The sequence below is a fragment of the Peromyscus maniculatus genome, chromosome 8 (genome assembly GCF_049852395.1).
Source record: "Peromyscus maniculatus bairdii isolate BWxNUB_F1_BW_parent chromosome 8, HU_Pman_BW_mat_3.1, whole genome shotgun sequence".
NCBI classification, from domain to species: Eukaryota; Metazoa; Chordata; class Mammalia; order Rodentia; family Cricetidae; genus Peromyscus; species Peromyscus maniculatus.
Genome location: NC_134859.1, coordinates 17,698,272 through 17,709,369, shown reverse-complemented (window position 1 = coordinate 17,709,369; position 11,098 = coordinate 17,698,272). Strand labels below are relative to the sequence as shown.

Here is an 11,098-nt window from a genome sequence, read left to right as displayed (position 1 = left end):
CCTGTCCCGGAAGACTCCTCTGCCCTGAATCCACCCGGGTCCCGTGTGATCCCTCTGCTCAGCATCCCATCTGTGTCCTGCATGACCCTTTTGCCCCGCGTGACCATTGCCTGGTATCCCACCTCACCCTGTGCCTCCCACGTGACATCTGCCATCTGTACCCGAAAGTATTCCACAGGACCCTCCATCCTGTGCTTCTCATCCCCTTAAGGTGCGTGATCGGCCATGAATCCGTGTCCCCTCCAAATGCGACCTTCCTGAGCCCCTGGTGTCCAACTCCCCTCTGGCCAAGGTGACGCGGTCCCGCACCCTTGGGGACCTAGACCGCAGGCCGGCTCCCTGCGGGGCGGGGCGGGGCCTCGGAGGCGGAAGTGCCCGGGGCGCTGTCTGCAGGTCTGGCCGAGCCATGGGAGCTCCGGGCAGAGGCAGCGGCGGTAGCCGCAGAGGCGGCGGGGGCTGCCCAGGCGGGGGCGAGCGGCGCGGGACGCGGGCGGGGTAGCGCGGGCCGAGCGCGGAGCCATGGGCCGGCTTGGGGCCGGGGGCACGGCGCAGGCGGCAGCGGCTGGGCCGCTGCTGTTGCTGCTGCTGCTCCTCGCTCGGCCCCCGCCTGCCGCCGCCGGCGACAGCAAGAAGAGCGGTGAGCCCGCACTGGCCTACGGCGCCATCCGAGGCGTGGGCCGGGGGCAGGGGGCGGGCGGGGGGTGGGCGCGGGGCGGATTGTGACTCACGAGGGGCACCTGTGCGCTCACCTGGCGCGGCGATGTAGCTGTGTTCTCACTCTTGGTTGCGCCCCCTGCGGGGCGTCCGGGGCTAAAAAAATCCCCACGCCCGCTTTTCTGTGCCCGGGCCCGCCGAGTTCGCTCACTTGGAGTGTACCCGTCTGGCCCCTCTCCCCTGTGCTTGGGGGCGCGATTGTGGCACTTAAGAGCTGGGAGGTAGAGGAACTTATCAACGAATAGCTATCGTTTGTTCGGGTAGAAGGGTAGAGCTGGAGAAAGTTGGACGACGGGGTCTAGCCAGCATTATATTCCTATTCCAATCCTAGGAAGGTCACTCTTGATTACTGGCTTTGCTTCTCACCGGCTGTACTGCCAGCTGGCCCTAAAGAAGCTTGCTGACCAGAATGAATGTAACGCAAGGGTCCTTCCTCTAGGCGAGTTTTCCAGTTGCTCTTTGCATTTCTGCTCTCTAAGCTGGGACATCTTGGACTGTGGTTTGCTAGACCTTTGGCCATCTTGGCTCTGCTTCAGGCAGGACAGGGATTGACAGTGAAATTGACAGTGAGACGAGACATTTGGACATGGGAAAGATGAGTACCTTTCCTTGTCCAATATTGCCTGAAATTCCCCAGTTCTTTGTGCCACTTGGTGTTCCTTAGACAGTTCCTGACACTGACTCTTTCCACTTCCCGTTTCCAGCCTCCACCCTCCCAACCCCCCCACTTCTCTGGATGTTGTTCCTCGGAGCTCTCTCGTTGCTTTGAGGGCTGTTTCTTCTGGTTTCTGAACTTGGCACAGCTCGAAATGAAAGGCAACGTTCCCTAAAGACCTTCTGATAGATTGTTCCATACCACATCCTGTTTGTTCCTCTTCCATCCCTGTGATTAAGCCTAAGAGAGGGTCATTGGCTAGGTGAGGGCAAGTGGCTCTGTGGCCATGGCTGCTGCTGCTTTTTTTCCCTCCTGGTTTTTTGAGACAGAGTTCCTCTATGTAACAGTCCCGGCTGTCCTGGAACTCACTTTGTAGACCAGGCTAGCCTCGGAACTCAGAGATCCACCTGCTTCTGCCCACCCGCCCACCCCCACAGCCGCCATGGCTGCTTCTATCTGTGGGTGGGCAGTATCTCTGACACTTGCTAGGGTTTGGAAGGTGCGGGGCAGGGTGCCTTCGCTCAGGTTCCCAGGGAAATCTCAGGGACTTTCTTTTCCCACTCTCTACGCAACTTATGCCCATGGGGGAGGTGTCTGGAGCAGGCAGGAGCTTGTTCATCTGGCCCTCCCCATCCACTGCTTGGGGCTCACCCTATCATGCCCATTGTCCAGGTCCGATACATTCAACAAAATAACTGGGTGTCTCGTCAAGGAAGCCTGGAGGAGTTGATTAGACATCCGAGTTTGGTACCTGGTCTTAAGGTAACCTTGAGTAGGTCTCGTCTAAGTATCCAAACATCACAGATGTCAGCTCTGTTCCAAGTGTCCTTCCAAAAGTCCTAAGGGCTTTTCCCTTAGCAGGCCAAGTTGCACACTGTAGGGTGACCTCTCTCACCTGGCTTTCTCAGAGGTCACAGTCCTAGGAATGAGGAATCTGCTCTGCCTCAGCTCAGAGAGCAATATTCTGCCTCACAGTTTTTTGTTTTTGTTTTTGTTTTTGTTTTCTGCTCCGTTATCCTTAGGGCATTTAGCAGCTCCTGGCATTCAGGCCTCAACCTGGTGAATGGGACCTGCAGAGCTTGGAATTCACTGAGGGAGCCTCACTCTGCCCTGCCCCCATGCCAGGCTCCTTTGCAGCTCCCTTAGCCTCCTTCCAGCAGGCTGCTATGTTTTCTCCAGGTGCCTCTGTTGGGAGGAGTCACATGACTGGCGAGAAAGCCAGCTGCTCACCTGACTCCCTCTCCCCTCTCCTGGGGGAACCAGGCAGGCACCACGTTCATGGTGGGGCAAAAGGAGGCTTCCTGAGCGGGAAGGATGCCAACAGTACTGTGTTTCTCTTAAAGCACTTTATCACTCATTAACCACAAAGGCACAAGCAGGCTACCTTAGCCTATCCATAGGGATACAGGCATCTAGAGAGGTAAGGGACACCCAAGACCATACAGGCACAAAGCCTGAGCTGGCACTAGGTATGGGGTTGGAGCTTGTAAGCTGAGGCAGGGCCTGGGCCACGTGGTGCCCTAGTCTGGGGGCTCTGAGTAGTTTATCTGCCTGGTCCTCTGCTTTGTCTTTGTACCACCATGCATGGGTGTGTGCCCCGAGGGCAATTGGAGGTCTCGCCCATTTGGAATAGAGAGGCCACCTGCCCCTTGGTTTTTGTTGTTGTTTTGTTTTGTTTTTTTAGAGACAGGATTTCTCTGTGTAGCCCTAACTGTCCTGAACCTTGCTTTGTAGGCCAGGCTGGCCTCGAACTCACAGGGATTCACCTGCCTCTGCTTCCCAAGCTCTGGGATTAAAGGTGTGCTCCACCTCTGCCCATCTGTCCCTTGATTCTTATGACTGTCCAGGCTTCTGGACAGAAGTCCCTCATCATGGTCTTTTTCTGGGTAGGGATCTGGCTGTGTCCTAAGTCATAACAGGTTGGAGAGGCAGCTACCTTCAGGACCAAGCCTCCCTATCTGCCCATGTAGTTAGAAGTCGGTCACAGGTGAGGTGGGAGGGAGGAGCCTTTGCCATGGTCCAGTGGTCAAGGCAGATATCTGCAGGGGTGGGATCTCCTTCCTGACTGCCACAGAGAGAGAGCTCATTGGCCCTGGGTGGGTCCATGTGAAGGTGGTGGGTGCTGGGGGCCACTGGCTTCATTGTTTGCAAGTTGCTGTAGTGTGAGAAGGCAAAGTCCCTGCTGGTGAGTAGGCAGTGGCCATCTAGGGAGAGGAGGCCGTGGGATGACTGCTCATCATTAGGAGAAACTTCTGATTACTGCAGACAATGTCTAGGTGCCGGAAGGCATTTTCCACCTTGGCTAAGATCAAAGTCCGGAGTGATGACGTCCAGAGTGGGTCTGAGACTTGATATCTAAGCAGCTTCTGTCTCCTGGGGCCTCATTCTTCCTCTCTGTCCCACCTAGCTGACTTGTTACCTTTTCCTTCTAGAGGCTGGGCTGGTGTCTGAGCACTTCTCACAGGCCCCGCAGAAGCTGTCCTTTTACAGCTGGTATGGCAGCACCCGGCTCTTCCACTTCCGAGTGCCCCCAGACACAGTGCTGCTTCGCTGGCTGCTCCACGTGTCCCAGGGCGGTCCCTCATGCACCGACGTAGAAATCACAGTGTAGGTACCCAATATACCCCAGCACCCATGCCTGGCTGAAACCCCGCCCCTGACCCTCGACCTGATCTCTTCCAGGCATTTCCGCTATGGCGCCCCACCTGTCATCAACCCGCTGGGCACTAGCTTTCCCGACAACACCTTGAGCCAGGCCTCTTTCCACATCAGGACATTGTTGAGTACCATGCTACTGGGCAACACCTCTGTCAACATCTCCCACCCAGCCCCTGGGGACTGGTTCGTGGTTGCTCACCTCCCCCCCTCGTCCCAGAAGATCGAGGTGAAGGTGAGGGGCTGACCTCCCGGGATGAAGGCCAAACCCCTTGGTGCATGGAGGACCACCAGCCTCTTGTCCACCTCGGGGGCAGACCTTGCTACCTGACTCTGGATTCAACTCTGTCCCCCCATCAAAGATCTTCTCCTTTGGCCTACATCCCACATTCTCTGACCCCTATCACTCTCTGCCTTGTTCTCTCCCAGGGCTCTGTTCCTACCTGTGCCTACACCTTCCAGCCGGATATGCTGGCCCTGAGGGTGGTGGAAGTCTCCATCCTAGAGCCCGATGTTCCCCTCTCACAGACACTGATCTCCCACCCCAGCTACCTCAAGTGAGTGGAGATGGGGAAGTCCAGTCTGTCCTGGAGCCCCAACCTTTGGGTTCAGAGTGGGTGGTGCCGCTACCTCATCCTGCAGGTGAGAAGGCTGGACCTTAGAGACAGGCTGGGAAGAAAGGCCGGAGACCTTCCTTCCCTAAGCAGATTAGAGGAAGTGAGTTCACAGTATGAGCTAGTGAGTCTGAGTCACCACCTTGCCACAGGATCTTTGTCCCTGAATACACCCAGGAGCTTCGGTTGGAACTGCAGGGCTGTGTGTCCAGTGTGAGCCCCGGCTGCCCAGTGCGTCTCACAGTGGGTGCATCCACCCTGCCTAGAAACTTCCAAAAGGTGCTGAGTTGCACTGGCCTCACTCCAGCCTGCCATTTGCTACTGTCCTCACCGCCCTGGGGCCGGTGGCTACAAGTGACAGTTGAGAGCCTGGCAGGACCTCATGTGTCAGTGGTCTTCACTGCTAAAGCTGCCTTTACAGGTGGGCCGCTTGGGAGGGAGGGGGTGGACTGGCTCTGCCTACCTCCCCCCAAACTCCAGGCTTTCCTCTGGCTGAACCCCTTGTCCTCTTGACAGTGTGCAGGCCATGGAGTGTGACCTTCCATCGTCTTATGCAGAACAACCCGAACCAGAGCTATGACACCTCTGTGGGCCGGCTGCCCCAAGGCCCTGCCCACTGGGGACTGGGCAGGAGTGGAGGAGCAGGCAGTGGCCCCTTCTGTCTCCTCAACTATCCAGTCATGAGAGAAGACACGGACGTGGTGTCTGTACACTTCCAGCCCCTGAATGGGGCCTCCGTGCTGGTGCATTCAAACATACCTTCTGTAATGCAGCTCCGTCTTGACACAGGCATGGACAGCGGGGGCTCTCTCATCATAATCCTGAGGGCTAACCAGGTATCCTCTGGAAGACCACTGAAGCAGTCTACAGTGCTTGCTTGTGACCTGGGCTTAACTCGGGGTACAGAGTAATTCAGCATTGAGACTGGGGTGGGGTGGCCCTTTCAGTCCATAGAGTGATACCAACAGCATCGGCCAGAAGGGGATCCATGGGAGGATAGAAGGTTTCCTCTAGGGCAGCGCTGTCCCTGTCAGAAGTTATTGTAATTATATCTGTGCAAATAGGCAGGGGACTGGCTAGAACCAGAGACAGCTGAAGGGAATTCAGGCCGTGATGAACCTTGGGCCAGCAGGAGTCCTCCCACCCCAGCAAAAAATACCCAGCATAACTGAGCTGAAATCCAAGGTGGGCAGGTGAGATACCTTTTTAGGGGGTGGCGATGGCTAACCTGCCCTATTTCTCCTTCCAGACAGAGGTCACAAATGGCACCTTGGTAGCAGCTTGTGTGAATGCTGCCTCTCCCTTCCTCGGCTTCAACACCTCACTCAACTGCACCACAGGTATTCTGGGTAGACGGTTTTGGTGGAGAGACTGCCTGGCCCCTCTAGCCACCTCTGACAGGCCCTCCCACCCCACGCAGCCTTCTTCCAGGGCTATCCCATGTTTATGAGTGCCTCCTCTCACGTGGCCAACCTCATCATTCCCTATCCGGAGACAGACAACTGGTACCTCTCCTTGCAGCTTGTGTGCCCTGCGAGTTCTGAGTATGTAGCCTGGGCAACATGCCATGGGCTGGTAGCAATGAAGGGAAGCATCTGTGTGTTTGGAGGGGTTCTCCCTTTCTACCTGCCTGCACCTCACAACAGCACTAGTGGGGAGTGAGTGTTTCAGCTGGTGGAGCCTGGAGGGCTGAGCTCTGGGCTTGGGGGTCCTAGTGGTGGAGTGACCGGCAGAGCTCCACAGCCTTCTCAGGCCCTTCCTTTGCAGGGACTGTGAACAGGCTAAAGCTCATGTGGAGACCATCTTGTATCTGGTGCCCTGTTTGAATGACTGTGGGCCTTATGGCCAGTGCCTCCTGCTCCGCAGATATGGCTATCTGTATGCAGGCTGCAGCTGTAAAGCAGGTGAGAACGATCCTGCAGAGCAGAGCGCCCTCCTGTTCCTCCCTGTGCTCCCCATGCTCCCTCCTACTCCTCCCCATGCTCCCCATGCTCCCTCCTACTCCTCTCCGTGCTCCCTCCTACTCCTCCCCGTGCTCCTCGTGCTCCCTCTACTCCTCTCTATGCTCCCCATGCTCCCTCCCTCCTACTCCTCCCCGTGCTCCCCATGCTCCCTCCTACTCCTCCCCGTGCTCCCCATGCTCCCTCCTACTCCTCCCCGTGCTCCCCATGCTCCCTCTACTCCTCCCCGTGCTCCCCATGCTCCCTCCTACTCCTCCCCGTGCTCCCCATGCTCCCTCCTACTCTTTCCCGTGCTCCCCATGCTCCCTCCTACTCCTCCCCGTGCTCCCCATGCTCCCTCCTACTCCTCCCCGTGCTCCCCATGCTCCCTCCTACTCCTCCCATGCTCCCTCCTACTCCTCCCCGTGCTCCCCATGCTCCCTCTACTCCTCCCCGTGCTCCCCGTGCTCCCTCCTACTCCCGTGCTCCCCATGCTCCCTCTACTCCTCCTTGTGCTCCCCATGTTTCTCGTGACCTCCCCACACACCCCTCCAGGCATACAGGCACTGAGGCATTTGCAGGGGAGGCATTGCCACCTGGCCCTGCCATTGCTCACACCCTGCCTGCCCTTGCTTGACTGCCCATACCCACACAGCCGCCCTACAACTGTTTCCCTTGCCCGGACTTGTCCATGCCTATGCCCAACTGGTCACACTTTTTTTTCGTGACTGCATGCTGATCCACATTTTTCGTGGCAGTTTCTACATAGTCACATTTGCTCTCATCTGTCCATCCTTCCACATCTGTCCCTACATGTCCGCGTATCTCCATATCTGTCCCTACATGTCCGCGTATCTCCATATCTGTCCCTACCAACTCATATCTATCCATCCCTGCCCCTACCTATACATACTTGTTCACATGCCTTTCTCCAAGCTCATGTCCGCTCACAGCAGGGCATACTTGCCCACACGTGCCCATATCTACGCACACCTGTCCACCCCTGTTTCCCACTGCCCGTGACTGCCCACACCAGCTGTGCTTATCCTTACCCTCCACACCTGCCCACACCCGCTGTGACCAGACTTCCCCATGTCTACATGCTTCTTCCACATTGGTCCCAACCTGCCCACAGCTGTCCCCCCTTGCCCCTGCCTGCCCACCACTTACCTGTGCCAGTTTCTATCAGAACCAACTTCCTCCTACCATACCTGCGGATTCCCTTAGGCTCGTCTATACAGCCTCCCTCTGGGTGAGGGAGGGGCCCGCAGGTTCAGAAGCCTCCCCTCGGCCTCCAGCACACAGTAGGTGTTGTGTGGCCCCCTAGGCTGGCGCGGGTGGAGCTGTACGGACAACAGCACAGCGCAGACTGTGGCCCAGCAGAAGGCCGCAGCACTGCTGCTCACGCTCAGCAACCTCATGTTCCTGGCCCCCATCGCGGTGTCTGTACAGCGCGCCTTCCTGGTCGAGGCCTCCGTCTACTTTTACACCATGTTCTTCTCCACGGTAGGGCTGGCCCTGATCCCTTCGGGAACCTTGGGTGGGGAGGTCAGGGCCGCTGCTCACTGCTTCGCCTCACAGTTCTACCACGCCTGTGACCAGCCGGGGGAGGCAGTGTTGTGCATCCTCAGCTATGACACGCTTCAGTACTGCGACTTTCTGGGCTCTGGGGCGTCCACCTGGGTGACGATTCTTTGCATGGCCCGTCTGAAGACAATCCTGAAACAGGTGAGTGGCCTCCGATGCCAAGCCTGGGCTCCAGGGAAGTAGAGGCCCTCACATACAGAATGTGGGGTGGCAAAGAGGGATAAAACAGAAAGGGGCGGGTATCGGGACTGGAGAGATGGCTCAGAGGTTAAGAGCACTGGCTGCTCTTCCAGAGGTCCTGAGTTCAATTCCCAGCACCCACATGGTGGCTCACAACCATCTATAATGAGATCTGGTGCCCTCTTCTGGCCTGCGGGCATACGTGCAGGCAGAACACTGTATACATAATAAATGAATAAATCTTAAAAAAACAAAACAAAACAGAAAGGGGCGGGTATCAAATCTTACATGATAACTAGCCATTCTTGGAGGAAGTCATAGGAAGCTGGGAAGGAAAGGTGTGGTCATCCGAGGGCTTCAGGAAGGCAGATGGGGGTCCAGGACCCTAATCTTAATGAGGAGCCAGACCAGGCCTCCCTGAGAAGCCACAACTACGCCCCTGGGTTCCTTGTCCTAGGGCACTCTGGGGACTTACACAGCAGTTGGACAGTGGAGATGACTCTTTGGTGCTTGTGAACTATGTCCTCTGTCTACAGGCTGGGTACTACTTATTAGGGGCACGTTTAGAAGCTCTATGATCATATAAAAAAGTAGGCGAGGAAAATTCCAGAGAATCCTGTGGGCTGAACGTTAAGGGTATGAACTTGCAGGCTGTGGGGAGATGTGCTGATGGAGACTCGGGGTATGGGATCCCCTTCAAGGCAGCATCCAAGGCCATCCTGATGGGAGACCCTGGAAGGCTTGGTGTGCAGGGTCATGTGGATGTGTACAACACTGCCCATTAGAAGTGGGTATCATCACCTAGTCCTTAAGGTTCTTCTGTGTTCACCTTCGGACACAGTTAAGGGGCTAGAGGGAGGACACTGCCCTCCCAGGTAGTTGAGCAGGAATGGTCAAAATCTGCCAATAATTCCAAGAGGAGCTGGCAGATGTGCCAGAATCGTGGGAAACTGATAATGGGTACCTAGCATACCTGGCCACCAGTACCTGTTGTGTCTTGTGCCATCACAGATGATTCTAGCCAAAGGCTCCCATGACCCCACAAACCATCCCTGTGTCTCTGCCAGATCCTGTTTGTCCTGGGCACACTGGTCATCGCCATGTCCTTGCAGATGGATCGCAGAGGCATCTGGAACTTGATGGGGCCCTGCCTCTTTGCCTTTGTGATCATGGCCTCCATGTGGGTAAGGAACAGAGCACATAGGTTCTCCTGTTTAGACTCAGGGAGAAGAGAGCCAGCCCCTTAATTCTGGATGTGATCCCAGTTTTGCTGGAAGGGCTCCAAAACTCCACATCCGCTCAGAGCCCCCAGTATAGCCATGTGCCTGGGGTCTTGGCCATGAGTCCATATGTTGCCTAGATCTAGATAGACCCCTTAGCCCCGGGGAACTGTAGTTGCACTTGGCTGGCACTGACATTCATGTGGCTGTCCACTCCAGATGTACCGCTGTGGGCACCGGCGTCAGTGTTACCCTACCTCGTGGCAGCGCTGGGTCTTCTACCTCCTGCCTGGCATCTCCATGGCTGCTGTAGGCATCACCATCTATACTTCCATGATGACCAGTGAAAATTACTACTACACGCACAGCATTTGGCACATCCTATTGGCTGGTAGTGCGGCTTTCCTCCTGCCACCACGAGAGGAGCAGGCCGAGTCCTGGCCCTGCTTGCAGAAGTTCCCCTGTGAGTACCAGATCTGCAGGAATGATCGGGATGAGTTGTACACAGTGACATGATGTGGCTGCCTCAAGGACACCGGAGACTCTGATGACCTCTTCGTCTAGCCCCAGCCAGGTTTCCATCTGAATAAAATTGTCCTGCGACCCTTGGCTTCTTTCTCCAGAGGAGAGGACCCCACCCCAAAATCTTTGTGGCTGCTGCCCGTGTCCTCTGTAGGTCTCAGCTGCTTCTACCTGGAGACCATGGGTACCATGTGTGGACAGATCGATATGTTATGGTTGAAGATAGAGATAAGGGATCCCTGTTTTCCCATTCGTTTGTGAAGCTGTGATTTGAGACTTACAAGGCAAGGAATCCTGAGTCCACAGAGCCCACTGTCCCTGACAGCATGTACCATCCTGCCTTGGCATGGGGATGCCTTGTTGCTGCAGTTTCTGTGGTAGAGTTCAAAAGCTGCTAAGAACCTGGGGTGCCAGGCATTATCCCTCATTCTCTGTTGGAGTCACAGATCCTGGGAAGGGCCCGGAATAGCAGGCTGCTCAGCTGTATGAGGTGTGGCCCCAGAGGGCACACACTGCCCTACTGGTGTGCCCTCCTCATCCTAAAGGTCCTAGGCCCTAGTCTAGTGAGCAGTCTTTTGTGTTGGCTCTAGGCCCTAGGATGCTGACCCCCCTACTGGACCAGCTGAGGCTTGAGGTGGCTTCTGGAGCCCAATCTTCCTGGTGCCTCCTGGGAGCTCTGAGCTGATGGGTGCAGTGGTGCCCTGTCCCACTATGAGGCCCAACTGCTCGGTTGGGAGCCTTTTTTCTTGGTTTTGTCCAGGATTTGGGCTTTCTGGGCCACTCCCCCAGCTACTGATGCCCTTTATTTGGCCACCAAAGCACACTTCAGCCCCTGAAAGGGGAAACATGTATATACTGTTGGGGGGAGGTGATAAAATGTTAAACTGTTCTATGAAGGCATATTTTTATGTAATTGATGAATTTAATATTCTACAATGATTTTTCAAACCAAATGAGTGTTTTATTTATTTTTTTCTTGCGTCTCTGGAGGGAAAGGGAGTCTAGACTAAG

The 11,098-nt window shown here is 56.0% G+C and overlaps 1 protein-coding gene across 5 annotated transcripts; it reads left to right on the top strand.

Annotated features, from left to right (window-relative positions):
* The first annotated feature begins 389 nt into the window (after window positions 1-389).
* Pgap6 (post-GPI attachment to proteins 6) lies at window positions 390-11,040 on the top strand. 5 transcript variants are annotated; one of them, XM_076578099.1, is made up of 13 exons: window positions 390-637; window positions 3,802-3,976; window positions 4,052-4,259; window positions 4,454-4,581; window positions 4,791-5,059; window positions 5,155-5,474; window positions 5,888-5,978; window positions 6,059-6,182; window positions 6,406-6,542; window positions 7,906-8,084; window positions 8,181-8,306; window positions 9,413-9,529; window positions 9,785-11,040. In XM_076578099.1, the coding sequence occupies exons 1-13, from the start codon at window positions 520-522 to the stop codon at window positions 10,079-10,081; spliced, it is 2,289 nt and encodes a 762-aa protein (XP_076434214.1). In that variant the 5' UTR covers window positions 390-519; the 3' UTR covers window positions 10,082-11,040. The 5 variants fall into 5 exon arrangements, with proteins under 5 accessions (XP_076434214.1, XP_076434215.1, XP_006979022.2 ...); XM_076578100.1 differs by having other exon boundaries at window positions 8,160-8,306; window positions 9,357-9,529; XM_006978960.3 differs by having other exon boundaries at window positions 391-637; window positions 8,160-8,306.
* The last annotated feature ends 58 nt before the right edge of the window (window positions 11,041-11,098 follow it).

Coding starts and splice junctions, on each gene's coding strand:
- Pgap6 (XM_006978960.3), top strand. CDS start 520: ATGGGCCGGCTTGGGGCCGGGGGCACGGCGCAGGCGGCAGCGGCTGGG. Junction 3,977..4,051: donor ACCGACGTAGAAATCACAGT/GTAGGTACCCAA, acceptor GATCTCTTCCAG/GCATTTCCGCTATGGCGCCC. Junction 9,530..9,784: donor TGATCATGGCCTCCATGTGG/GTAAGGAACAGA, acceptor TGTCCACTCCAG/ATGTACCGCTGTGGGCACCG.